The 25,912-nt window shown below is 61.4% G+C and overlaps 1 protein-coding gene across 1 annotated transcript; it reads right to left on the bottom strand.

Annotated features, from left to right (window-relative positions):
- Positions 1-1,511: 1,511 nt before the first annotated feature.
- On the bottom strand, positions 1,512-25,874 carry SH2B2 (SH2B adaptor protein 2). Its single transcript, XM_055339495.1, is given in 12 exon segments — positions 1,512-1,945; positions 2,370-2,541; positions 5,050-5,258; positions 5,778-5,939; positions 6,034-6,125; positions 7,417-7,508; positions 9,196-9,297; positions 12,097-12,330; positions 12,333-12,814; positions 24,021-24,125; positions 24,986-25,118; positions 25,526-25,874. Coding segments are annotated over 12 exon segments (2,307 nt in total). The 5' UTR covers positions 25,694-25,874; the 3' UTR covers positions 1,512-1,589.
- Positions 25,875-25,912: the final 38 nt, after the last annotated feature.

The raw sequence follows: 25,912 nt of genomic DNA, 5'->3' as shown, positions 1-25,912 counted from the left end.
CATCTTCTCCTTTCTCATGTGCCCCCAATTCAGCCAAGGCAACAGGCTAAAGGAGTGCCCCAGGTTCCTGCTTGGGCAGGAACTGTGTCAGGGTGGGTTGAGGGGGGAGGAGAGGGCCTGAAGGACGACATACTTTGTGTTCAAGTCTTAACCCTACCCTGAGGCCACTCTGAACACTTCCGAGGGGCATTCCACTGAGGGAGAAGGCTGGAGCCCCAGGATTGGGGCACTGTCTGGGACTCAGCCTCTTGCTGGAGGGAAAGAATGTTCAGTGACTCCAGATGCTTGAGTGGCAGAGAGCCGCCATGCAAAGCTCTCGCCAGCTGCTGGGCTTCTGGCCAGCTTGAGCCTCACCCCAGACCTGCTCTGCTCCTGTCTGGGTGGGGCACATCCCAAACTACTGGGGGAAGGGAGCAAGAGCGCAAAGTAGCCCTGGCCACATGAATGGAGATGTGGGAAGCTGAGGCACAGGCTGCTCTGCAGAGCAGTGGCCTTGTACTCCTCCCTCTCTGAGGTGGCAGCAGGGGCACTATTCAGTCACTTCCAGGTCATTTTGTGAATTGGGAGCAGCAGCAAAGCTGTGGGAGCCCAGTGTGGGTGCTGGTGCCCCTCACGTGGGGAAGGGCGTATGGGTGCTGCGGCTGCAGAGGCAAGAGGATTAGCGGTCTGGGGGTCTGAATGGCACATCAAAGGCGCAGGCCCTGCAAGGGCACTCCTGGGCAGAGGCACCTTGGATCTGTGGTCCCAGGTTTTTGGATTTAGGGTAGGTGGGTACTCTTTAGCTTGACAGGAAGGAAATCCTTCTCAGAGGGAGTATGGCCTGAGGGCTGGAGTGCTGTGACTTTGAGTAGGCTGTCTCCATTGCCCAGGGACACAGGAGCCACAGCTGGACCTCTGCTTGCAGGGAAGCATGGGCTGGGGTGAGGGGGTACAGGAGAGGGTCGAGGGGGTGGGAGGGGGGAAGGACCCTCAGGCCTCTCCCAAGTTTGAGTCAACCAGCCTCTCCCACTGCCCAATCCCTAATGTGGAGGAAACCTGCCCCCCCCCGCCCCCACCACCCCTACTGACCTGCCCAAGAACACCCTTACTCTCTTAGCCAGGGACCAGCTCCTCATCTTGGCATTCAAAGCCCCATGACTTCCCCAGCCCCCATCTTCACTGTGTCCCTGCCGAAAGGGGCCCCTTCTTTCTCCTGTTTTCCCTACCCTCCGCCAGCCTTCATTCTTGACCCCAGGCGTCTGCTCGGTCACCCCTCACCCCTCACCCACGGTTCCACTGAAGCCCCCTCCCCCATCCCTCCCGCCCGAGCCCCGCTGTGGGGCCTGGCGCCTCAGCTCTGTGCCTCCTCCAGATTCTGCCGCTTGGCCCCCACCTCCGCCGGCCGGGGCGCTGGATCCCCTAAACGACAAGGGCTGGGTGTGGGCTCGACGGAGGTCGGGGGTGAGGAGGGGGGTGCCCAGAGAAGCAGTGTCGGAGGCCAGGGCGGAAGAAAGGACGACAGGAGAGCCGAATGCAGTCCCTAAAACAGGCTCTTTAATAACATTATGTCTTCACTGAAGAGCTTTGCTTTTCCCGCCCGCGGCGCGGGGCTAGTAGAAGGAGTACTGGTTCTCCACGGCGCGCGCGCGGCCCCGCGCCCCGTCCGCCGCCGCCGCCGCCGCCTCGGGGGGCTCGTCGGCGCCGCCGGGCCCCGCCTCCAGGAGGCGCTCGGCGCTGTTGCTGCGGCTGCGCGCGCTCAGGGCGCCGTCGGCGGGGCGCGGGGCTGCGGGCGCGGGCGCGGACGCGGCCGAGGACGACGAGGCGGACGAGGACGACGCGCCCGCCGCTTCCGACGGCGAGGCGGGCGGGCAGGCGGCGGCGGCCAGGCTGGAGAAGTAGTGCTGGGCGGCCGGCTCGCTCCAGCAGGCGGGGGGCGCGGGCGCGGGCGCGGCCGAGGGCCCCGGGGCTGCGGCGGGGGAGCGCGGCGCGTCAGGCCCAGCCGGGCACCCTCGCCCCACCCCGGCCCCCAGCTCCGGGGCCACACGGGGACGCGGGGACCCGCAGTGCCGGGGCGGGGGCAGCCCCCCCCCCAACTAACGTCGCCGCTGTGGGCAACAGGGCACTCCCAACGCGCGTGCCCGACAGCCTGACCTGCCCCTCCCCCTCCTCCGCGCTGAGCCCCCCCTTTGCAGGAGCCCAGAGAACCCCTCGGTGCTCCTCTGAGCCACCTCCCTCGGCCTGCCCCGAATCACTCAGGACCTGGCCGGGCTCCCCGGGCTGCCACCCTCTCTCCCATCCTGGTGGCCCTGCGGGTGCCTCCTTTCCCCTCCTGCCCGCCCCCCACCCCGTCTCTTCTTGAGCTATCCCACAGGCCAAGTGGGGGGCCTTACCGGGTGGGGGGCCCTGGGCACGCACATAGCTGCGCAGGGTGATATCTGCAGAGCCCCCGGACTCCAGGGGGATCGGGTGGGTGTGGAAGTGGCGCAGCATGTCCAGCACAGACTGGAACCACAGGTGCTGGACGTGGCACTGCCCGTGGCCGTTCAAGGACAGGCGCAGGTGCTGTGGGCACAGGTGGGGGGAGGTCAGAGATGGAGTTCTGGGCTAGCCAACTGCTTTGCAAGCACTTTTGGGGGTGACTACAAGTACCAAGTGTCACAGGGGCCAGATGGGGCAGTGTGAGAGCACGTGGGCACTTCACACATCGAGCCCCATCTCAGGGGGTCGCACCTGTAGTGAGGATGGGGAAGGAAGGGAACAGAGCCAGGCTGGGACTGAAGGGAGCCATGCATTTGTCCCTATGCTAGAAGCACCTGCATCCTGCCCTTTGCAACCCCATCTCTAGTTTCCAATAACCCCAGAAGGTGGAGATTATAGCCTCCATGTTAGAGATGGGGAAACTGAGGCATGGGAAAGGAGGGACTCCCCCCAGTCACAAAGCTGGGAAGAGAACGCATTTGTGTGATTCTCTTGGCCCTGCAGGCTAGGTGCTGGCCTGCTGTTCCTGCACAGCCAAAATCCAGGGGGCCAGAAACAACCCCAAGTCTAGCTGGGGAGGAGGGACCAAATGTCCATCTCAGCTATGCTGCAGTGGGAGTATCTGGAGCATGAGGAACAGAGCTGGGTCCTCTGAGGGTCCCCGGGGCCCGCATGTGACAGGTGATACCTCAGGCCTGTGGTCTCTAGTGGTGAGCCACAGGTCTCTGGCTTCAGCCCTATTTTGTTCAACACGTGTCCCACAGGAGGAAGAGTGGCTGTCTCTGGGGGGTGGGTGGCAAGAGGGTCAGAGGTAGCAGGGTTTTAGGGTATGCATGTGACTCCGAGCCCAGGAGGAGGGGAAGCTGGCCTGGCCCCTTACATAAAGGACAGAGAGGCCCTGGGGGTGGAAGGTGGTCTCATGAGTGAGTTCTGCTACTCAGCATGGCCAGAAGTTGCCAGAACAGTGTAGTGAACCCAGGGAGCATCACTGGCAGCCAGGGCAGGGGCTCAGCTGGGGAGAACAGCGTAGTGGGGGCCTACGACAGCCTCAAGTCTGGGTGGGTCCTTTGAAGGCAAAGGCCTCGGCAGAGCTGGGCCTCAGGGGGCAGGTCCATCTCAATTTTGGGGAAAACCTTCCAGACATTTATTATCGGAAGGTGAAAGGAACTGCCTGGGAAGACAGAGGTCATTCTTCCTAGGAGGTGTGCTGGCAGGAGGCTGGAGGTCTTGCTCTACCCCACGACTAACTTGTCAAACCCTGGACAGTCACCCCGCTCTGACAGGGTGGCAGCTGGGGCAAGTTCAAGGCTGGGTCGTGCCCTAGGAAGGAGAGGAGCCTCCCACCCTGCTTCACCACCCCCACCATGCCCCACAGAGGGCTGGGCGCCATCCTAGGCTCTGGCTTGGGCAGGAGTCAGATCCAGGCCCTCCAGGGAGGCCGCCCGGGGCGCTGCTGGCCCAGCAGTAAACTTAGGACTGCCAGGGACAGCGTTAAGCGCCTGGTTGCCAGAGGAACTAGTTAAGGGCAGCTGCTTTCCGAGGTGTCCCAGGGGAGGTGCTGCCTCTTCCACGGTGGGCCAACGCTGCCAAGGAGAGATGCCCAGGGAGCAGGGGAGGGCCTGTGCCAGGCCAACCAGGGATTGGGACACTGACCCCCAGAGCAGGCCTGCAGCGGGAGCCCTGGGGTGCTCCCTCCTCCAGCAGGGACTGATGGGAACTGTGTTCTGGGAGGAGCCGGGGCCAGGTCTGTATCGTTATTGGAGATTCGGGATGCTGGGGGGAGCTGGGTTGAGGTTCCAGCTCATTCTGGTCTCAGTGTAACCACAAGCCATCCCCTGCCCCAACATCATCTGACTTTCCTGTCATGTTTTCCTTTGCCCCTTATTATTATTAGCACATTGTTAGCACACAGCATCCTTCCTCAAGAGCCCCCCCCCCCCATCTAGGCGCACTGCCCTCCCCACTTGTTGTGCCCTGTCTGGATCTCCTCAAGGATTCTCCATCCATTGCATGCCTCAGGTCACCAACCCCCTTATTCTGGCTGGTGGGCTCAGGAGTACCCCCGGCTCTGTGGCCCTGTAGACTCTGCATGAATGTAGGGCCCAGTCCATCTCCTCTCCTGCCCAGCTCTTGAGGGCCCGCCTGTGCGTGGTTCTGTGACCCTGGGCCTGCCACAGGCCTGGCTCAGAGCTGGGGCCCAGGAGAGGCTGGTGAACTGACCCTACAGAGCGGGGCAGAAGGGAGTCACCTGGGGGTAGGTGGGGCGGCATGGTGGTGGTTGACCTCAGCCCTGCACCAATGTGGCTGTGCGTAGAGATCCTCAGAAACCTTAGTGGTAAGTGATCTCCAGTGCACAGGGTCAAAGGCAAACCCTTAGAAGGGCCTGGCTTCCTGTGGGCTCAGCCACCAGTGAGTGAGTTCCCCATCTGGTAATTAAGAAACCACATCTGGGGCTGATTACACTCCTCAGGGCGGTGGGGGTAGGGGGATGTAGGTGAGGTGAGGGCACGCCTCAGGACCAGGACCACCTCGATACCCCTCCCTCAGGGCTGGCCATGCTGCTCCCCTGTGCCACCCCCACCCCCGACTTGCCTTGGCCTTGCCCTGGAAGTTGAAGGTCAGCACGTACTCCCCAGGCCGAGTCTCACTCTGACGGATCACGAAGAGGCCGTGGCTCCGGGGCCCGCCTGCTAGCACCAGCTGAGCTGCCCTGACCCGTGACAAGGTCCCGTGGAACCAGGGGTAGTCGGAGAGCTCCAGCTCCGGCTCGGCCTCGGGCTCCGGCTCTGCTCCCTCTTCCCCTGTAGAGGGGTGACAGTGTGAGGGGCCTGGGGAAGCAGAGGTGTGTGTGTGTGGGGGGGAATGAGTAAATGAGAGAAGAGATGCAACAGCTGGTTGAGTATTTGCCCGTAAAATGCTGTTTGAACGGTCTTAGAACAAGGCAAGGAACCAGCCCGACCCACTTGTTTGGCATAGGAGGTAACCTGAAGCACAGGGAAACCGAGTGTCCTGGAGTCACTCTGTAAGTCAGCAGGAAACCTGGGAACAAGTCAAGTCTCCTTGTCCCCAGTTTCTGGTTCCAACCCTTTACGCTCCACTCCTTCCCACCAGTATTTTCCATGGAATCCAGGGCCTGGGGGAGGGGTCCCCTTCCCAGACTTGCCTACAAAAGCCAGAACTACCAAGTTGCCATGCGCTGGACCTGGTGGGATGAAACATCATGGCTTCTGAGGCTCAGGAAGGTCCTCAGGGGAGTCTGAGGGCCTCTGTGGCCTGGGATGGGGGTGAGGAGCCCAGGGAGAGAAGACTGTGCATCATACCTGTGTTACTGCTGTCTCTGCCGCTGCCACCTGGGGATTCCAGGGTCTCCAGGAAGGTCTCCAGCGGGACATGGACCAGGGACTCCCCAATGCCATCTCGAGCTCGGCTGTGTGGAGCTGTCACCACGGCTGCCATGGTCTCTGGGGGCCGGGGCTGGTCCCCTGCTGGAGAAGTAGCAGGTAGGAAGCCACCCGGGACCAACCACCCCCTCTAACCTGCCCTCCACTCCTCCAGCCAGCTCTGCTCCCCACATACCATCCGTCAGGAGCTCACAGCTGCAGGAGGCCACTCGACTGGCCAGACAGCCTCCCCGGGCACAGGAGAGCTCAGCGTCTTCCTCACTGTCCCTGCAAAGGCAGGGAAGCACAACGGTGTCCTGCCATGGGACTCGGACCCCAACCACCAGCTAGCTGCTCGAGGAGCCTCGGGATGCAATGGCTGACAGTTCCACGGCCAGCAGCAGCCCTATCCTGCTCATCTGGGTCCCTCTGCCTCCATGTCCCTCTGTTACACACTGTCAGCTTGCTCTGTGGCCACGATGGACATGGCCTCTTGGGACCCCAGCAGGTGTCCCTCAAATGATGGCAGGGCAGCTCCCCTCACTGCCCCGACCTTTGTCTCCCTGTTTGTGATATGAGGTGTCTGGGATCCTGCCAGCTCCAAAATACTGTAAAGTGAGGTTCGCTTTCCCAGGGGCTGGGCGGGGTGGGGGGGTGGGAGTTTGCAGGGCAGATGGCTGGGTGGCAGGGGAGGGATTGCAGCCATTTGGGGGATGGAGCAGGGAGGGGGGTCTGGGAGGCACTCAGGCCTTTAATTGTGCTTCCTCAAATGAAGCTGTTAATTAGAAAGCAGCAGCCCCTCCCCCGGGCCTGGCTCACCCCATTCGGCCAGAAGAGCTGCTGCCAAATGCTTGGCTGTTGGCCGGCCTACCCCTCCTGCTCCTGGCCTTGCGCCTCCTACTCCTGGCCTTGGGATCTCTCCTGGATCATGAAGCCAGCTTCCCTGCTGCTGCTCCTCCTCACATAGCTGACTGTAGCTGCCCTCTGCTTATTACCAGCCATGGCTGCCTGCTGCCGTCGACCTACCAGCTTAGCTTCCAGGCTTTCATCAAAGTCCCCCTCATCAGCTCTACCTCTGGCTATCCAAAAGCCTTGACATCCCCTGTGTGAGTCCCAGGCCCTCGTATACCTCACACTTTTGGCAGGCCGGGGGTCCCCTCTGCCTGGCTCAGACCTGCTCTTCCTTAAGTCTTGGAGGAGGGGAGTACTTCTACCAGCATATCAGCTCTGAGCCCCAGGGCTGGGTTTGGGGCCTTGCCTCTGTTCCATCACCCCTGGCCCTTCGGGCTCACCCCATCACTGCCCACCTCCTATTGGTCTCAGACTCCCCTGGAGTGAAGACAAGTCTCAGGCCAAGTTTCTTCTAGGTCCTTAGGCCCAGGCCAGGTCCAAGCAGGCCTCAAAGGGTCTGTTGGGGCTAGGGGTACAGAGGAGCCTGGCCAGGACTACAGTGAGAAAAGCCCAGCTCCCAAGCTCAGCTCCTGCCCTCACGGGAAACCTCCCCATGGAAGGGGGGACCACGGGCACTCCCTGGCCAGCCCCCCACATCTACCCATTCTAGGGCCACCTGGGCACTCACCCGGGGTCCACACAGCCCTGGATGTCAGCCACCCACGAGTGCTTCTGCAGTGAGTCGATGGTCTCCAGGATATACTCAGCTCCATTCTCGACCTAGGAGGGGGTGCCGAGAGTCCAGGTCTGTCAGCGCCCTCAGTACAGAGCCCCAGAACACTCCAGGGCAAATGACTCGTCCCAACCCTCCTCCATGGGGGCTCGCTGGTGCAGGCAGCCCAGAAGACAGTGGGGTCACCACCCCAAGCCTAGGCCAGGGTCTCGGGGTGGAGCCTTGGCCACACTTTCAGCAGCCTGGGGCCCACCAGTGGGGATCGCCGGGGATGATGTCTGGCCCCACTGACTCAGGTCCTCAGGCACTGGAGATGCAGCCTCTGAGGAAGCCACGGTGGCCTGGCACCCAGGAGATGGGGTAAAAGAACATCACAACCCTCAAGTCAATGAAGGGCCCAGCTGGCCCCAGCACACGGAGTTGAGGGGCTCCCACACCTGAGTGCCTAGAACTCTACCTCTGTGGCCAGGCCACTGGGACAGTCAGTGCCCACAGGGAAAGGGAGGAGGAGAAAGCCCTGCTGTGGCCCAGAGTGTAATCCTGCACAGACTTTATCTGATGACCTTTTCCCAACAGCCCCTGTGAGGGAGGTGGGAGGTTTTCCCCATTTTACAAAGGAGAAGACTGAAGGTCAGAGAGGTCAGATGACTTGTTCACACCAGCACTCAGTGGTGGTGCTGGGACCTGAACCCAGATCTCCGTGATGCCAAGGCTCCGGGCTCTCAGCTTCCTGTGTGTGTCCCAGTTAAAATACAGCTGCTGCCTCCCAGCATGTCAGGGCTGGGAGAGCCTCAGAGACCACCTTCAACCTTTATCTGATTAGATGGGGAAACAGAGGCCAAAGTGAGGCCGGCAGGCAGCACAGTCCCCCACACAGTGGCAGGCTGGCTGTTGGAAGCGAGGCTCTGGGCCTGTCGCACCCAGCGGACAAGAATGCCAAGCAGGGAGGGACTGTGTCCTCAGCCCCCGGGCCTGGGGTGACTCAGGGTATGGGGTTGGCAAATGTTTGCTAAATGAATAAGGGAGTTCATGGCTAAACAAACAGGGACAAGTAAAACATAAACCCAACGGGGAGCCTGTGGAGGAGGGGGGTGTTCCATGCAGCTCTAGGTGGGTGGAACCAGGCCTCCTTGGGGGCTTGGCTTCACAAATGCCCAGTGCTTTGAGGAGGCCCCGGGCCACAGCCCTGGCAGCCCGGAGCCGTGTCCTCAGCAACCCAAGCAGGCCACCCTGGTGTGGCGGAGCCTGGGAAAAGGACGGGCTGCCCCCAGACCCACCTCCCCGGCCACCCCCAATGCCTTTGTACCATCTGTGGGACGGGACAGGTTCCCACACTCTGGTGCCCAGAGACGGGGGGGGGGGGGGGGGGGGGGGGGGGCTGCATTTGCATAACTGTTGTAGGCCATGGGGTGGGTATAGGCTGGTTCCAGTTGGGGAAGGGAGGCGAGGAAGTGAAACTCAGAGGAGCTTCACCAGGCCAGGAGGAAATGGGAAGAGGGGGCCCCAGATGGTGGGTGACACCCAGAGCATGCAGCCCTATTAGGCCAGGCCCAGATTCAAGTCCTAGCTGTGTGCCAGACAGCTGGGTAGGGTCCCGGGCCCCGCCACCAGAGCTCCTGCGGCTGGCTCCTTACCCTCTTTCCCACTACGCAGCCTCAGGCTGTGCTGCCCACGGTGGAGGGCGCGGGGGCTGGGGTGGCCAGGGTATCTGTGGGGCGGGGGCGGGGGGCTTACCTTAAGCACAAACGTGTTGTCTTTCTCTGGCATTTCCAGGGGCATAGTGGTGCGGACCTCAATGATGGCCGAGAGAGGGATGCTGACTTTGGGTCTCGAGGCCTGGAAGGCCAGGGGAAGGGACCGTGAGAGTCACCCAGCATCTCCTGAAACCCTCTGTCCCCTCCTAACCCTCAGCTTAGAGCACCATGGCAGCCCCAGCATGGGGGTATTCCAATCACCAGTTCACAGATGGGTGAGGGGGGGGGAGGTTCCGGGAAACAAAGGGACCTCCCCACACTGTCACACAGTGAGGCACAGACAGAGCTGGAACCGACATCTGCTTCTCCCAGCTCTGAGCCTGGAGGGGAAACGCCTCCCCAGGCTGCCCTCCCGCCCCGTGTACCCACATCTGTGGTTTTTGACCCCAACCCAGACTGAGAAACAGATCTGACACCGTGGCCCATGATGTACACACTTTAGGTAAAAGTGTTTCCGAAACAAACGTCTCACCAGACAATGTTTATGCTGTGCGTGGTGCAGTGAGATAATTTCTAGTTTCTCCTAGCTCCTTTGAGAAAAAAATGCTGCCCTCCCCCTTCAGATTGGACTTTCCAGAGCATGGCTCTGGGGTCCCTGACTTGGAACAGGGCTCCTGAAGCTGGGCATGGCCATGTCCCCAGGTGGAGGTCAAGGGACCAGTGTGGGGTTTTAACCCAGGTGAGCTGTCAGGGCTTCCAGGGAGGGCCACTCTGTGCTTGGCTCTCTCCACTCTGCTCCAAGGCTCTTGGCTCTGGCCCTCAAGTCCCCCAGGGCTGGTTTAAGACTGTGCTTCCCGGCAGGGCTTGGGCTCTGGGACAGGGACTTTCTCAGGAGGAAAGGGAAGCGCCACACATTGGGTGGGCAGGCTAATGGGAATTCCTGGTAGTGCTGGTTGCCATCCAGCGGATGCAGGGCTGGGCTTGGAGCAGTGCCGAAGGGCCTCAGCTGACCAGGGCAGGCCATCCTACCAGCCGGCAGGGCAGGGGGTCGTGATCTGGGAGTAGGGAGAGGAGACACAGATGGATGGTGCAGGCCTAGACTGGGGGCTTTAACTGGGCTTCCACTGGCTGCAGGTGCCGATTCCTCTGCCTGGTGCTTGAGATGCATCTGTCCTAGCTAGCCCAGTGGTGGCCTCTGACCCTGCACCTCCCCTATTCCCACTCTCTGGCCAGAACCTGCAGGTGGTGTCACATCTCTAGCCTTTCCTCACTCTGCTTGTGTCTCCAGAGATGCCTGTCTTGGGGGCTCTGCTCCTGGTGGACAGTGATGCAGTGCAAGCTTCTGTCCTTAGGATTCCCAGAGCGAGTGCTCACTCCACTGACGTTTACTGTCTGGTTCTGCACATGGAGGTTTCCTGATGGCTCCCCAGCAGCGTGGGGCCAGGCCCTCTTCTCTCCGGGGCTGTCCTCGCAAAGGGCTCTGGGGCACCTGAGGCCCAGGAGGCTTCCTGGAGGATGAGGGGGCAGGAGGCCAGAGGCTTGACTCATGGGGCCAGGTGAGAGCAAAGTCTGAAGACCCCAGGAAAAAGTCCCGGAGCCTGCAGACCCCACACTCCTGTGCTCCCAGGGTGCCCCCAGGAGCAGAAGGAGATCTGGACTGTGGGTGGGAAAGTGGGACTAAAAGGCACTGGGAGGCGGTGTCCTCAGGGAGGCCCTGTAGGGGCCCACTCACCCTGGGACCCAACACATTTGGGGAAACTGACCTAAGCCCTCAGCATGGTATTGTCTGCCTTCCTGGGGGGCTTGCACCTGAATTCACAAACCCTTCCCTGGGAAAAGGAGGGTCTGAGGCCAGATTGGGCATTAGGAACCCAGCTGCCTGTCTTCTTCCAAGGTTGGGAACCTGAGCCCTCAAGAGCCCTGCCCTCTGCCAGCGGTGAATGGTAGGATGGGAGAGGCTAAAAGAGAGGTGCCAGCTGCTGCACCCCACCCCTCCCCAAGAGCAGCAGACGCTATTTACAGCGGGGCAGCTGTAACTGCCACTCAGGCCCACAGGCCCTGAGCCCTGGGCCTCTGCCCTTTGGGTGACTCTGGGCAAGCCCCACCCTGCCTGCCCCACTCGCCAGGCCCAGGTCTCCCTTCTGACAAGTAGTGGAGCTGGCTTGGTTGTCTAGGATTTCTCTGAGGGGCCTAATGGTGGGTGCCCGGCAGGGAAAAACCCCTTGGGAAGTCATCTCTCCAGAGTCCATGCACCCAGCCTTGGGGGGCCCACACCCTGCACCTCCAGGGAGTAGAGGCAAGGAGGGGCACCCAGAGTCCTGACAGATGAGGAGATGGAGAGAGGCGAGAGGCTCAGGGTGACTAAAGGTGCCTGGGAGTAGGGGGGGAGGGCTGGGTGGTTCTTGGGGTGCTGCCAGCTGCATCAGCACAACCGCCCACCTTTCCGAACCTCCCAGCACACGAGCAGCTCCCACCTCCAGCTCCTCCATTCTCAGGACCACCGGGGTGGGGACTATAATCAGCCCGGCTGTGCCACCCACCAGCTCTGTGACTTTGGGCAGGCCAGGCCGCACCTCCTCTCGAGTATTCCTTTGTTCTCTCTTGGGTGACCTGGGGACCATGATGCCCCTCCCCGCGGCCGGGAGGCTGGGGGGAGGAGGCTGTGCGCCAGGCTCAGGGCTCAGCATGCCGGGTGCCCTCAGAAAATGGGTACTAAAGTTACAGTTATTCCCAATTTCCGAATAGGGCAGGTCTGCCACCCTGCAGGAGGCCCCAGCTGCCCCGGGCTCTGCAGGCTGCCCCCAAGCTGCCTCCCGGGGGAGCGGAGCGGCGGGTCGCGGGTCGCGGGTCGGGGCGCGGGTCAGGGTCGCGGGGCGCGGGGCGCGCAGCAGGGCCGGCCACAGCTAGGTTGGCTTTCAGACGCTGCGCCGGCGCCGCTCACCTTGGGCGGCACGAAGAACTCGAGTCGGAAGCGCTCGCCGGCCACGGCCCTGCGGAGGAGCAAGCGGCACTTCTGCCACTGGGCCGCGCCGCCCGCGCCCGCCGCCGCGTCGTCGGCCACCATGAAGCGCAGCGCGCCCTCGCGCTGGATGTCCACCAGCTCCACCTTGGCCGCCAGCGTCCGCGACAGCCGCAGGCGCCGCGTCCACTTGTCGCGAGGCTCGGCGGGGGCTCGGCGGCCCTCGGGGCGGCGCCCGCGTCGGGCTCGGGCGAGGCGCGCCGGTGCCACATGTCGCGCACGCCGTCCACCACGCACAGGCTCATGTTGCGCAGCGAGAAGCCCTTGCGGACGCGGGCCTTGGCCGCCGCCTGCGTGGACACGTCCTCCGAGCTCCGCGAGTGGCCGTAGGCGGCGGCCTTGAGCGCGGCGGGCTCCATGCGGGCGGGGCCGGGGGCGGGGGCGGGCCCGGGGGCGGCCACCAGCACGCGGCGCACCTCCTCGCCGAACACGTCCAGGAAGTTGGCGGCGAAGTGGCGGGAGAAGGAGGCGCCGGCGTCGGGCGTGTCGTAGGCCGGGTTGTCCCGCAGGAAGCGGCAGAACTTGTGCGCGAAGTCCACGGCGGCCGCCTGCGCGTGCAGCTCGCAGAACTGCCGCCAGTCGGGGACCGGGGCGGCGGCGGCACCATTCATGGCTCCCGTCCCATCGCAGCCCCCTGCGGCTGTGGGCGACAGGGGAGCCGAGTGACTCCGGGTCCTCGGCCCTTCCGCCCTCCCCCCGTCCCCCGGGGGTCCCCGGGGCTGCGTGCTGGGCTGGGGGGCTGGGGGCTGGGGGCTGCAGGGCAGAGAAAGACGACCAGGGAGGCGGGGGGGGGGCACTGTCTGCAGGAGGGGACCCCCCAGCCCCCAGTCGCACCCTTCAAACGGCATGCTCAAGGTCGTTTCTGGGGTGCCAGGTGCCCTGATGCAGGGTCCTCAGAGCCCCCTACTTGGCTTCCCAAGCTGACCTCTCCTGAGGGCCCTCAAACGCGCTGGGCAGGAGGAAGTTGTGAATCCTCTTGGCTCTGCCTTCGAAACATGCCAAGAACCCAACCTTTGCCCCACTCATCTTCTGAGCTGCCCTCCAGGGGCCCGCATGATCTGTTCCCGCCCCTGCAGCACTTCAGCAGCCTCTTCACTGGTCCCCTGGAACTTCACCTCACCCCTAGTCCATTCTCCACCCAGGAACACACCCATCGCTCCCAAAACAAGACAGATCAGGTCCCTCCTCTGCTCATAATCCTGCATTGGCTCCCATTCCACTCAGGGTAAAAGTAGAAGTCCTACTCATAACCCGCAAGGCGTCACACGATCTGCCTCCACTTACCTCCCTGAGTTGTTTATCTCCTGCCACTTCTCGCCCACTCTGCTCTGGCTGCTGCTAGGTCCCACCCCAGGGCCTTTGCACCTGCAATTCTCTCTGGCACTTGCCTGGAATGCCCTTTCCCCCACACTCCCTTACCAGGGTCTGCTCATATACCATCTTGTCCAATAGCCTTCTCTGACCACCACTCTCCTAAGGAATGTTCCTGCTCCACCCAGCACTGGTGTCTGCATGCCCTAGACCTGCTTACTTTTCTCTGTGGTGCTTATCCCCATCTGACATACCATTTGTTGCCCTGCTTGGTTGAGTTGTCCTATCCTGCACTCCCTTCCACACCCTTCCCCTGAGAATGCTGTGTTTCAAGTGCCTTTGTCCCTTGTGCTGGGCACACAGTAGGCACAGTAAACACTAAGTGAATGGGGGCGCCTGGCTGGCTCAGTTGGAAGAGCATGCGACTCTTGATCTCAGGGTCCTGAGTTCAAGCCCCACAGTGGGTATGGAGATTACTAAAAAAATTAAGTAAGCGCCTGGGTGGCTCAGTCCATGAAGCATCTGCCTTTGGCTCAGGGCATGATCTCAGTATTCTGGGATCGAGCCCCATATCACACTCCCTGCACAGTGGAGAGCCTGCTCTTCCCTCTGCCCCTGCCCCCTGCTTATGCTTGCTCTCTCTCGCTGTCTCAAATAAGTAAATAATATCTTTTATAAACAAACAAACAGATAAAACAAAACACTGAATGAATAAATGAATGTGTCCAGCACACCAGGCATGTCACAGCTGTGACACTGCCTAAGCCCTCGCACAGGGCCTGAGAGCACACAGCTTGTTAGTGACAGGCCTGGGATGCTCACCCTGACTCTAGGACCCCAGGGAGTTACCCTCTAGTGTTTAAGTAGGACCTGTTTTTTCTACTGGCACTGAAGGCACTGCCCTCTCAGGCTTCTTTCCATCCCCATGGTCTGCAGTCTACTTGTGCTCCCACTTTCTGAAATCCTGCTCCCTCCAGAGCTCCCATTCAAACCTGGCCTCCTTTTTTTTTTTTTTTTTTTGATTTTTATTTTATTCATTCATTCACGAGAAGAGAGAGACAGAAGAGGCAGGCTTCTTCCTCATGGAGCAGGGAGCCTGGTGCTGGGCTCGATCCCAGAAGCCTGGGATCATGACCCAAAGGTAGATGTTTCATCAGCTGAGCCACCCAGGCGCCTCCAAACCTGGCCTTCCTGAAGAGGTCCCAGTGCAGGGATTGCAGCTCTCTCCTTATCCAGCTTCCTCCTGTTCCCAGCCTGTCCAGCCTTTATCATTCTGACTCATCAAACTACTGGTGTGTCCAGGCATTTGGGGGCCTTGCCTCCTTGTCCCCCAAGGTGGCCACTGTCCTGGGAGCACATGTCCAGCCCACTGTGTTTATGTATTCCACCCCTGGGCCCAGGCCAGGGTGAGAACTACCAGTGGCAAAGAAATGGGGTAATGTGGTCCTACCCTGTCTTGGGGAGCTCCTGTCTGAGGGAGCTCAGCCTGATGTTAGGGGAACTAAGACGGTCATCATGCCCTCACCTCCTGCCAGGATCCCCACATTTCCCAGCACGGCCTTTCCCTCAGAGCTCCTGGGAGCACCATCTCATCTCTCCTCTGGGATCCAAACTCTGTAATTAAATGCCTGGTAAAAAATAGCTGCCCCGCTTCTGTAAGATCATCTGCAGGGCCGCTGGGCCATAGGGCACCATGGGAATTCCCTCTCAACTCGGGGCAGCCTTGGCCATCGATCTGCAGTCGATAACCACAGCACAGCCCTGGGAAGGGAATGAATGGGCCACTCGATGAGGCTACTTAGCACACGGGGCAGTTTTCCGAACTGCTGGGGCTGCTGAGAGGCTCTTGCCTGGTAGGAACTGGGGAGGAGGGTAGCAGGGAGTTAGGAAGGTTTCCTGGAGGACAAGGGCAGTCTGCAATGGCCTTTATGACAGGGAAGGGGGGAGAGGATGAAGGGTGACCTCGTTGCAGGGATGAACAATAACTGGGAGCGGACTTATACGATGCAGTGGGAAGGACTGGGGAAGGGGGGCTGAGGCGCCCATGCACCTGGCTCCTGCCTTGCTCTTCTTCCTTTCTTCATCTGGCTAACTTCTACTCATCCTTCAATAATTAGTCCAGGGGCGACTTCCTCCAGGAAGCCTCCCCACGCATGTGGCATGGGAGTCTCCTCCAAGCTCCCACAATCTCCTCCTGTGAGCCCCTCTAGCAAGGTGCCAGTTACCAGGTGCTCCAGGTGTCTGTTCCCATGTGCGTCTCCTCATCTGGTACAGACACTCCTTGGGGGCAGAAGGCAGGCCTGAGTCATATGTCAGGAATGAGGGTGCAGGTTGGAATGCCCCTGCCACCACCACCACCAAGGCCTCCAGGGAAGGTGGAGAGCCTCGGCCTCAGCCTAACCTACTTAGAAGGGGGTGCATTTTGGGGGAGAGAGTCCTTCGGCTAAGCCCGAGAGGCTCTGTTCCTGTGCCCTGAGCCCATCCATTCGCCTGGGGCGATGGTGCTCTCCCCCTGTATCGCCAGGAGGGTCAGACTGGGTGACACAGCAGCCTGAGAAGGGCTGGAGCTGGAGCCAGCACCAGCGTGGATACCTGGTTGGCCCTCCAGGGGTTGGGGAGGGGGCAGGAAGGAATCAGTTCCAACGAGCACACCTCTGCACACCAATCCCTGGTCCTCCTTGTTCTTCCTGCTGGTAGAAGGGGCAAAGTGGAGGTACATGGCCCTGGGGGAGGCTCTCACAGCATGGGTCCAGCCAGTCCTCACTGGACGTAGGAGTGGTACTCAGAGAAGGATTTGCCAAGGGAATGGCGGCTGTGGCCGTGTCCTGGGTGGGGACTGGCCTGGGAGGCACTGGGAGGTTAGGCCTGCATTGACCTCCCCTACCCGCCCTTGCTGGCCTGAAGCCCTCAGTGTCCCCTGGGTCTGGCTGGAGCTACACAGAAAGGACAGGGGTTGAGCCTCCAGAGGTAAAAGTCACAAGCAGCAGGGCGAGCAGGGAGCCCCACACTAGTTACAGATGCAGAGACGGAGGCCTAGACCTGGCTGGAAGGGGGCTCGGTCCTGGCAGGGGCAAGGCTGTGCTCACCCCAACCCAACTGCCTTTGGAGCCAAAACTGGGATGAGACAACTACTTGGGATCTTGGCTGCTCTGGGCCCAAGGCTGACCCCACTGTTCTCTGGGTGAGTGACAATGACCACAGCTCCCACCGCCGAGCCTGTTTCCTCACTTTAAAACGGGGAGGAGGGGTACCCCTCCCTGGAAGGACAGCACAGGAGGCGGCTATGTACTGTCATGATCCATGTGTGGCCCTGGGCAGAGCCGGGCTTCCCCCACTGCCCACCGCCCAACCTCTGGGTGCAGCCAGGAGGCCTTTCCAGTCCTCTCCAGGGACCAGCCCGTGTTGTCACCCAATTAATGAGACACAGCCCGCTCCCATTCTGCAGGTGACCAGACCCAGATGTGGGAAAAGCAGAGCCTCAGGGGGAGGGGTGGCCAGTGGTACCAGAAGCAGGGTGGCCGAATTCACCCTGGCCCCCACTGCCTGGCTGGCCTGGAAGGTTTATGGATGAATTCAGCTGGGCCTGGGCTCTCCCTCCTCCAGTGGCTCCTCGGGGACCCCCCTTGGTCTTTGCCCGTGCCACCCTCCTGCCTGGATAGCCATCCTCACTCTGTTAACTACTCAAATTCTCCTCAGCATTTTAGCTGTGTAAAACCCTTCCTTCCAGGAAGCCTTCTCCTGGCACTGGCCCTCCCTCCCTGAGCCCCCATGGTCCCTGTGGCCCTTGGCCCTCTTGCTTCCGTGGGCAGGGTCCCAGCTTCTCTGCCTGTGGCCCCAGGGAGCCCGAAGAGGCCTGCTGAGTCAGTGCGGGACGGCGCTGGACTGGGCAACAGGAGAGCTGGGCCCTGTCTCAGGCCAGGCCCTGTGTCCCCTCAGACCTTGGCTCCCCATCAGTGAAATGGGGTGCTGAACAGTGGCCTCTAAGGCCTAGAGCTGTCATGGTCCTTGGACACTGATGACTGAGGCTCTGCTGTCACCCCCCTGGGACCAGGGATGGGCAAGGCTTGCCTCTCATCTTCAGGCTTCTTCTCCTGAGGACTGGGGCCAGAGACAAAGGGTGACCACACAGAGAGATCACCCTCCCCTGATCCATGGCCCCACAGTTTCGAGGCTCTGCTGGCTTGCCCTGGCTCGTCATTTTTTGTTCCCATTTTACTAGGGCCGAGTGCAATGGGAGGGAGCTTCCTGGAGTCGAGATGGGGGAAGCCCAATCAAGTCCTTGCCTGTCACCTTTCCAAGCCTCCGACTCTGCTAACCCTGCAGCAGGAAACCCAGATGGGAGACCCTGCCCCCACCCCCAACCAGCTAGAGGCCTGGGAGAGGGGGCGGCTGGCCTTCCGGTGGTAAAAATAGCACTCACAATTGGAATGCAAAAAACAAAGGCCAGTCATCAGCCCCCCCCCCCACGCCACATGCAGTTCCCGACCCCACGCCAGGTCATTCTTAAAATATTGATGAGACAGCCTAGCCACCCCCGCTAATGGGCTGAGGACCAATCGATCCAACCCGCGGTGGGCAGAGGTCTGGGGAGCAGGAGGCAGCAGCCTGGCCCACGAACTGCAGGGGCCCCAGGGCCTCGTGTGCAGGAGCCCTCTCCGGAGCTTCTACTGCCACAGGAGACATTCTGCCCCCAGGGAAGGGAAGTAGGCCCCGCAGTGCGAGCCAGCCACCCAGCGCCCTGAGAAGCTGTCCTGGGGGGGCTGCCTCCAGGGCAGGCCCTGTGCAAGCTACTCCATCACCTTCTTCTCACTCAGCTCCATGCTCAGGGGACACCTGGACAGCCAGGGCCAGAAGGGGTGGGGGTGAGGGTCAGAACTAAGGGTGCTCTGTTACGTGCTGGGGTGGGCAGTGCCTCCCCCTCCAAGAACCATCCACGATGGGGAAGCTGTGGTCCCTACTTGGGGCCCGGCCACACAAGAGAAGACAAGACGTCCCTCGGCCTCAACCATACCCACTGACGTCCTGTCCTCCGGGCCTCCCAGGACTGGCCTGGCTTGGCTAACCCAACCCCACACTTGACCACGAACGCTCCTTCTGTCCTCCATCCTGCTATCCTTCCAGCTGGTCCTCTCCTGGCCTCTGTGGGGACTGTCCCCTCCAGCCCCAACAGGACCAGACAACCTTTGGGCTAGTCCTTCTGCCAAGAGTGCCTTCAGCCCTCGGGATGCCTGAGTCTCCTGGGGGTGGGGTGGAGGCAGAGAGCACACCAGGCCTGTTCTCTGGTTGGGTACTTGGGCGTTGGCTCTCAAGCCCAGTCCCCACCCCACCCCACCCCCAGAGGGCGTCCCCTCAGGGCAGGCTCTGAACCAAGGCCTCCCTTGAGGGAGGTGGGGCTGGAATTTCCCCACCCTCCCACACAGAATATCTGCGCTCACCCCATAACCCCTGAGGAGGCACAAGTGGGAATCATTTCTGGTCTTCACAACCTTGAACCTGCTGGGACTTGGCTGCAGAGTGGGTGTGGAGGAGGGCACTCGGTTAATGACAGGGACAGGACTCTTGCCCTGTATGGGCAGCAGTGTGTATGTGTGTGTGTGTGTGGGGGGACACTCAGGTGGGCCTGGCTTTTCCGAGCATCAGCTTCTGTAGCTGTGAAGAGGACCATCCTGCTCCCCCACACACGGACTGCTTCTTGGTCCAAGGCCCATGCTGAGGAGCAGCGCTAGGAGGAGGCTGTCAGAGCCGGAGCGGCTCTGCACTCAGGCTTCCCCCGTGCCTTTCACACACTGCCAGCCTTTGCCACTGTGGGAGGGTGGACGCCCTTCCCGCCAGCCCCTGGGTTTTCACTGATGCCCCCAACCTGGACAAACCCTGCTGGCTCTGGGACCTGCAGACCCCTGGTCCTCAGGGACCCCACTACCCGAGTGTCCCACACTTCCACATCCGGTCTTTTGACACAGGGAAAGTGGAGAAAATTAAAAAATGTGAGAGCTGGGGGCACCTGGCTGGCTCAGTTGGAAGAGCATGTGACTTTTGATCTCGGGGTTGTGAGTTCTAGCCTCAGGTTGGGTATAGAGACCGCTCACACATAAAATCTTTTAAAAAAAATTGGTAAGCAATTGGTTAAGAATTTAAAGTTCCTCTGCTTCTATTTCATAAATGTACTGCACCCATTCCCTCTCGTCCTCTCACTGCTCGGAGCAGATGGTTACAGAAGCCTCTTCCCTGGCCTCCCTGTTTCCCACTGTCCCCTCTGACTGCCAACGAATACAGGCTCTGAGTGCGGCTCAGGTCTTTTGCTAGAACCCACATCCAGTTGAGCTTTGTCCCTGTTTCAAACCCTTCTCCCCTCACATCTTCCCTGCCAGGAAGAAAGGATTTGCCCATTTTACAGATGAGGAAATGGGGTTCCTGCAAGGGAGGCGACTGGCCTATCATTTACTGGATTTGTACTGGGTTCTACTATATGTCAGGAGACATGCGGATGGCTCCGGGCCACAGAATGAGCAAGAGGGGAGGGTGGAGCTGAGTCCAGATCTGTCTCTCTCTGCAGCATGCTACTTACAACAGGGCCCTGTCCCAGTGGAGCTCTCCTCTGAGGGCATTCTTGGGTGGGGGTGTGTGGGGGACCCAGTCCTGCCTCAGGAAAAGGCAACGAGATGCCCACCCTGGGAGAGGGCACTCTGACAGGCTAGAGGGCAGGGGAGTGAGCTGGGCCCTGGAGGATACAGAAGTCAGATAAGCAGGCAGTGGGACCCAGAACAGGGAGCTATGCTGGGGCTTGGGGGCTTAGGAGGGAAGCCCATCCTCCTTCAGGAGCACCTGGTGCTGGACAGTTCCTGGATGAGCTCTATAGGTGGAGTGCAGGCTGGGATGGATCCAGCTGCACTGGCCCTGCCCTCCCCGGTATAGAACGGAGGCAGCCCCTCTCCAGCTCGAAGTCTCTCCCTCTCTCCCCGTGCCATGGATCTCACCTAGGCTGGATTCATCTCCTTCCCTAACCTCCCTGGCTCAACCCCTGAAATCTGCAAGACACCCCCCTCAACTCCTACTACCCAGCCCACCAGTCTGCCTTCTGACTTTTTCATGACATCATACATACCAGTGGCTCCTGAGACCTCAGTACCTCCTTTCAGTTCTGAGGATCCCCAAACTCTGGGTACCCAGGAAGCTTATAAAGCTTTATAAGCTTCCTTGGGTCTTTGAACAACTGAATTCCCAGCCTGGCTAAACTCCAGGCACCTCAAACTCACCACTTCCAAGTTCGATTACATCCTTTTCCTCCAACCCCTGTTTGTTCTCTCCTCGGAGTCTCAGCACCCAGCCTGGCATTGCCCCACCAGCTCCTACTCCTCTGCCCCGACAGCTGCCAGGCCCCTGAGCCGGTGGAGGCCTTGGAAACACCCACTGTGTCCTTTCCCCGCCTCCACCCTCACTCTCCTGCCCTTTTACAATAGCACCAGACCATGAATCCCAGCAGGTGTTATATCCACCCCTAGGGGGGCCCTATACACTGGGGGCCGGAAGTGTCTGGAAACCCTGCAGCACCCAGAGGATGCTATACTCCTACACACTGATGCTCTGCTTTGCTCTGCCCAAAAAGGTGTGGGCCGTAACCTCCTCTGGACAAGGAGGGACACCTACTCTCCCTTGGGATGGAGCACAGCCATGAAAACAGACCTAGCCAGGTGACTGGGGAAGAGAAACTTTCCCAAGGTCCCAAGGCTGCCAACACCCCTTGGTCCCATGTGGACCATGAGGAGCAGGAAGTGCAGCAGCCCCCCAGACTGGACCAGAACCCCATGGGCACAGCAGCCAGGAGGCCCATGGCATCTAAAACCCCAATTCCAGGGGTACCATCCAGGATAGGTACACAGTGCAAGAGGTAATGACCAGGCTCTTGTCAGAGACAAGTAGCTCAGAGGCCTGGCTTGTTGGTTGAGTGACTCTGGCCCAAGTCATTTCACTTCCCTGAATCTGTTTCTTTCTCTGTAATAATAGTACCAAACCCACAGGGTTATTGTGAAGGTTACATGACAAACAGCATGACGCCCTTTGCTTGGCACATCAACTCAAAACCAAATGCTCAGCCTTGGCGGAAGCCCGCTCTTGGGGATGTGTGTGTGTGTGTATTCTCCCTAAAAGACCACTACGGAGGGAGGAAGGGTTTAGAAAACTCAGACACATTTCCCAGGATAGGTAGGAGGCAAAGCATGTATATATACAAACCCTCAATTACTTAGAAGCATTCAATCAACCCCACTTCAGAATCTCTTGCCCACCATCAGGCATGCCCTCTAGGGGGAGACAGGGGTAGAAGGGAGCAATTTGTGGGAAACTCTGCCTTCCAGACCCCTATAAACTCCCTGACTCATGCCAGCCTAACAGCACTGCCCGGACTGCCAGACCTCTTCCAAAGCTGCTAGAGCTGGAAGGTTCTAGGTCACTCCACTGACCAATCGCCTCCTGGACAGAACAGGGAGGTTAGGAAGGAAGAGATCTGCTTAAAGTGGTTGCAGAGTTTGGGGGGCCGGGGCGGTGTTCAGATCACTCCGGGCACTGACACAGCCAAAGTCTCTTAGGGAGACCTCTCCTCCCTCCTCCTGCCCTCACTCACCCCACGGTCGGTGTGGAGTGTGTTGGAGGGGACAGCTCTTGCTGGTCACCCGGCCACGAGGGAGGCAGCACCATCTCCACTGTACAACGCACATACGGAGGGAGGTTCAAAGCGCAGAGGCAGGGTGCAGCCAGGTTTGCCTCCCAGCCCTGAGGTCTTCCCCAGCGCCCAGTCGGTGTAACAGATTCATTCAGTTACTCCTGAGGCTGGCTGCCCAACGCCCTGGCCAGTTCCTAGGGGACCCCAGTCACTGCAGACCTCTCCCTCTGAAGACCTCCCTTGTGGGCTGATGGGGGCGGGGCGGGCCCCAGTCTCTGCCCGCCGTGGCCCGCGGGGCTGGCGCGGGGCTGGCGCGGGGCTGGCGCGGGGCTGGCGCGGTCCCGGCGCGGTCCCGGCCCCGCGCGGCCCGCAGGCTCCTCAATGGCTGAGGCCCAAGGGCCTGAATGGAGGGCACGAACCCGCCCCTTCTTAAAGGCGCCGGCCCCTCGGGCACCCACAGCGTCCTCCCCACTACCGAGGGCGGGCTCGGGGAGCTCCCGGGGTGGGCGGGCCGAACTGGGGACCGTGAGCAAGACGGCCTGGGCCGAACGGAGGGCGTGCCGGCCCGGCGGTCGCGGACTGGACAGGGTCCTCCCGGGGCTCGCACCGGCTGCCAGGTTGGCCCGCCCCCCGCCCCCCGCCCCCGCAGCCCGGATTAGAGCCCCGGGCTCCCTCGCGACGCGGCCCAGCCGGAGACCCCTCCTCCAGGGGGCCGGCTGCGCTCGCCCGGCCGTGGGCCCTGGGCCCGAGGAGGGGGCGGGGGCGCAGCTGCTCCGGAGGCGGCTCGGCCCCTCCCGCCACTCCCGCCGGGCCCGGGGTGGGGGTCGGCGAGTGGGTCCCCGCCGGGGGCGCATCCCTCCGTCGCGCTCCCTCCCACCCGCGCACACAAAGACGACACGCGCGGACCGGGGCAGCCGCGCGCACACACACGCGCGCCCTCAGGGACGGCCCGGGTCTGGGGAGACGGATCGGGGAGCTGAGGACAAGCAGGCCGTACCTACAGGCGCGCAGCTGCGACCGGGCGGGCCGGGGCGCCGGCGGAGCGCTGCCCCGACCGCGGCCCGGCTCCCGGGGCCCGGCGGCTCATGGCCCGCGGCGGGTTCGGGCTCCCTCCCGGCGGGCGCCGGCGTGGGCCGCGGCTCCGGCTTCCCTCGTCCGCAACCTCGAAGGCTCGTGCGCTCCTCGCGGGCCCTGCGCGGCCCCGGCTCGGCGGTCCCGGCGGCCGAGCCCCGCGCGCTGCGAGCCCAGCCCCGCGCCGCGCGCGCCCCGCCCGCTCCCCTCGGGCCCCCCGCCCGCGCGGCGCGCGCCGCCTCGGCCCCGCCCCCAGCGGGCCCCGCCCCCTCCCGCCTGGAGCCGCGCCGGCCCCGCCCCCGGCGCGCCCCCAGCCCTCCGCCGAGCCCGAGCCGCGCCCGCCGCTGCCGCCGGCTTCCCTGGGGCTGCGCCTGGCCGGGCGCTGGGGCCCGGGGGGTCAGGAGCCGGCCTGCAGCCGCCCCTCTTGGGGCGAGTCTCCCCAGCGCGAAAACATGCCCCTGGAGCGCGGGGGAAAACATACAAACATATGAGGGTTTGTATATATACATGCTTTGCCTCCTACCTTCTCTTCGGGGTGGGTGGCCCGAAGAGAAGAGCCGGGTGCAGGGGGTGTGGGGGCCCCTCGGGGTTGGGCGCCCGGCGGAGGCCGCCTCTGTCTTGGACCTTCCGCCGTGGAAACAATGGGAGCCTCGAGGAGGCCCAGATGTCGCAACCGGGGAAGTCGACGTCTGGTTCTCATAAATCCCGAGGGCGAGCGCCACGCCCTCCCCCCTCGGTGCTTCCCCCGCCCGAAATAGCCCAGGGGCTACAGGGCTGGGAAGACCCGAACCCTGCCCCGTCTACGCACCTTCACAGGGATGGGGAGACTGTCTCCACCCGGAGAGATCTTCAGAGGTCAAACGGGGCCGATGCGAGGGAGACACAGCGCTGGCTTCTTCACCACTGCTGGGTTCTGCAGCCCCAAAACCCAAGGCATAGGTTAGGACAGAGAGCACTCTGGTTGAGAAGACAAAGGCTCCTGCTGGTCTTTGCGGAGCAATTGTGGACTGACCCCTGGCGAACTGGGGCCTCCAGGAGGCCAATGAGGGGGTCCGGGCAGCGGAAGGGCGGCTCAGACTTCAGACCTCCTCCTCGCTCCTGGGAGGCGGGGAGGGCCCCGGAACTCCTCCTCCCCTCCGACCCCTTGCCTCCGGCCCAAGCCCTCAGCCCTCACAGGTGGTTAGATAAGTTCTCCTCGCCCTTGCACAACCTTCTGCAGCCTACCTCTGGCAGTTCTGTGCTGGGCCCCCGTCTCCTCACTAGCTGAGTGCCTCCATCTGTTCTCTTCCACCCCTAGAGATCTCTGACCTTTGCAGAGAGCCCTTGAACCTTTCACAACGCCCTGTCACCTCTGATATCCCAGGAAGCAGGACAGGCAGAGAAGGGTTTTTATCCCAATCTTGTGGACGGAAAGGGTCGGCCTTTCTGTGGGTCGGGGACAGTGGAGACTAGCCAGGAGCCCTCACTTCCTGCCTCCCAGCCCTGGGCTGCCCTCCTCAGGGGTCCTAAAGCAAGGAGGGTCTCATCTGAGGTCCTGGTACCTCGTCTCACACAGACCAGCTGCCCTCTCAGCGGCACCTGGCCAGCAGACACTTAATGAAAGCTTAGATGTGGACCAGCTATCGATTGGAGCGGCACAGAGGCCTGTACTCCTGGCTGGGAACCAGGAGGTCTGTGAATGAAGCCGGGAGAGCTGTGGGAGTGTGTGTGGGTGGCCTGGCTGCAGACCCCACCCTTCTGAGAGATGGGAGAGCATGGCCCCCGTGGACTAACCTGGTTCTGAGTAGTGGGCTGAGCTCTGCTGGTGGGCTGTCATTGGCCAGGGAGGGCAGGACACTAGATCTGATCCCCAGGGAGGAGGAAGTGAAGAGGAGCCAGTTGTTTGACTCTGACCCACAAGGAGGAACTGGTGGGAGATGTGGAAGTGGCAGGAGGGTGGAGGGTATCAGTGATTGGGCAAGACCAGCTCTGCCATGGGGACAGGGATGAGAGCCAGGGAAGACAGGTTCATCTGGGGTCCCTGAGGGCAGGAGCCTCTGGGACGTTGGAGGAAGTTCTGATGGAGCAGATGATGAGGGGTGCTGAGGGTGGGTGTCCCTGGATGTACAAGCTCTAGAGGGACTAGGACTAAAACGGAGACAGGGATAGTACATGGGACTCTGGCCTGGTGGACTGCGGGGTGGGAGCTGGGTGTAGAGCCAGGCTCAAGGGCCACCTGGCCAGTGGGGTAACACCAACCACCACAAATCCAGAGGAAGCCCCTTGGTCTGGGTAGGAAGGAACCTGTGGGAGTAGAGCTGGGCTAGGGCTTACCGGTGGCTCAGGGGGTCCCCACGCAAAGCTGGCACTCAGGGGGCTTGGTGGGCATGAGCTCTGCAGTATCTGGAAAGCAGGGGCCCAAGGGAAAGGGACATAGAGCACATGGCTCCACAGCACCCTGGAAAGGGGAGGAGGGGTTTCCCAGGAGCTGTCATCACTCATTCAATGTCATACATCCAAATGCAGCCTGATAGTTTTGTTTTTTTTTTTTTAAAGGAATAGATTTCTCCTTTGGATTGGGTTGCTTATCTGCTCAAGAGAACTAAGACATTTTGGGTTTGAGTTTCAGCAAAGGTCTGGATGCACTCACAGAATTCCTGGGGGGTGGGAAAAGGAAGAGACCTCCTGTGTGCTGGGGGTCATGCCTCACATCAGCAGAGC

The sequence above is a fragment of the Nyctereutes procyonoides genome, unplaced genomic scaffold (assembly GCF_905146905.1).
Source record: "Nyctereutes procyonoides isolate TBG_1078 unplaced genomic scaffold, NYPRO_anot_genome, whole genome shotgun sequence".
In the NCBI taxonomy this organism is placed as follows: domain Eukaryota; kingdom Metazoa; phylum Chordata; class Mammalia; order Carnivora; family Canidae; genus Nyctereutes; species Nyctereutes procyonoides.
Note: the sequence above shows the minus strand (reverse complement) of the source record. Positions and strands in the feature narration are given on the sequence as shown.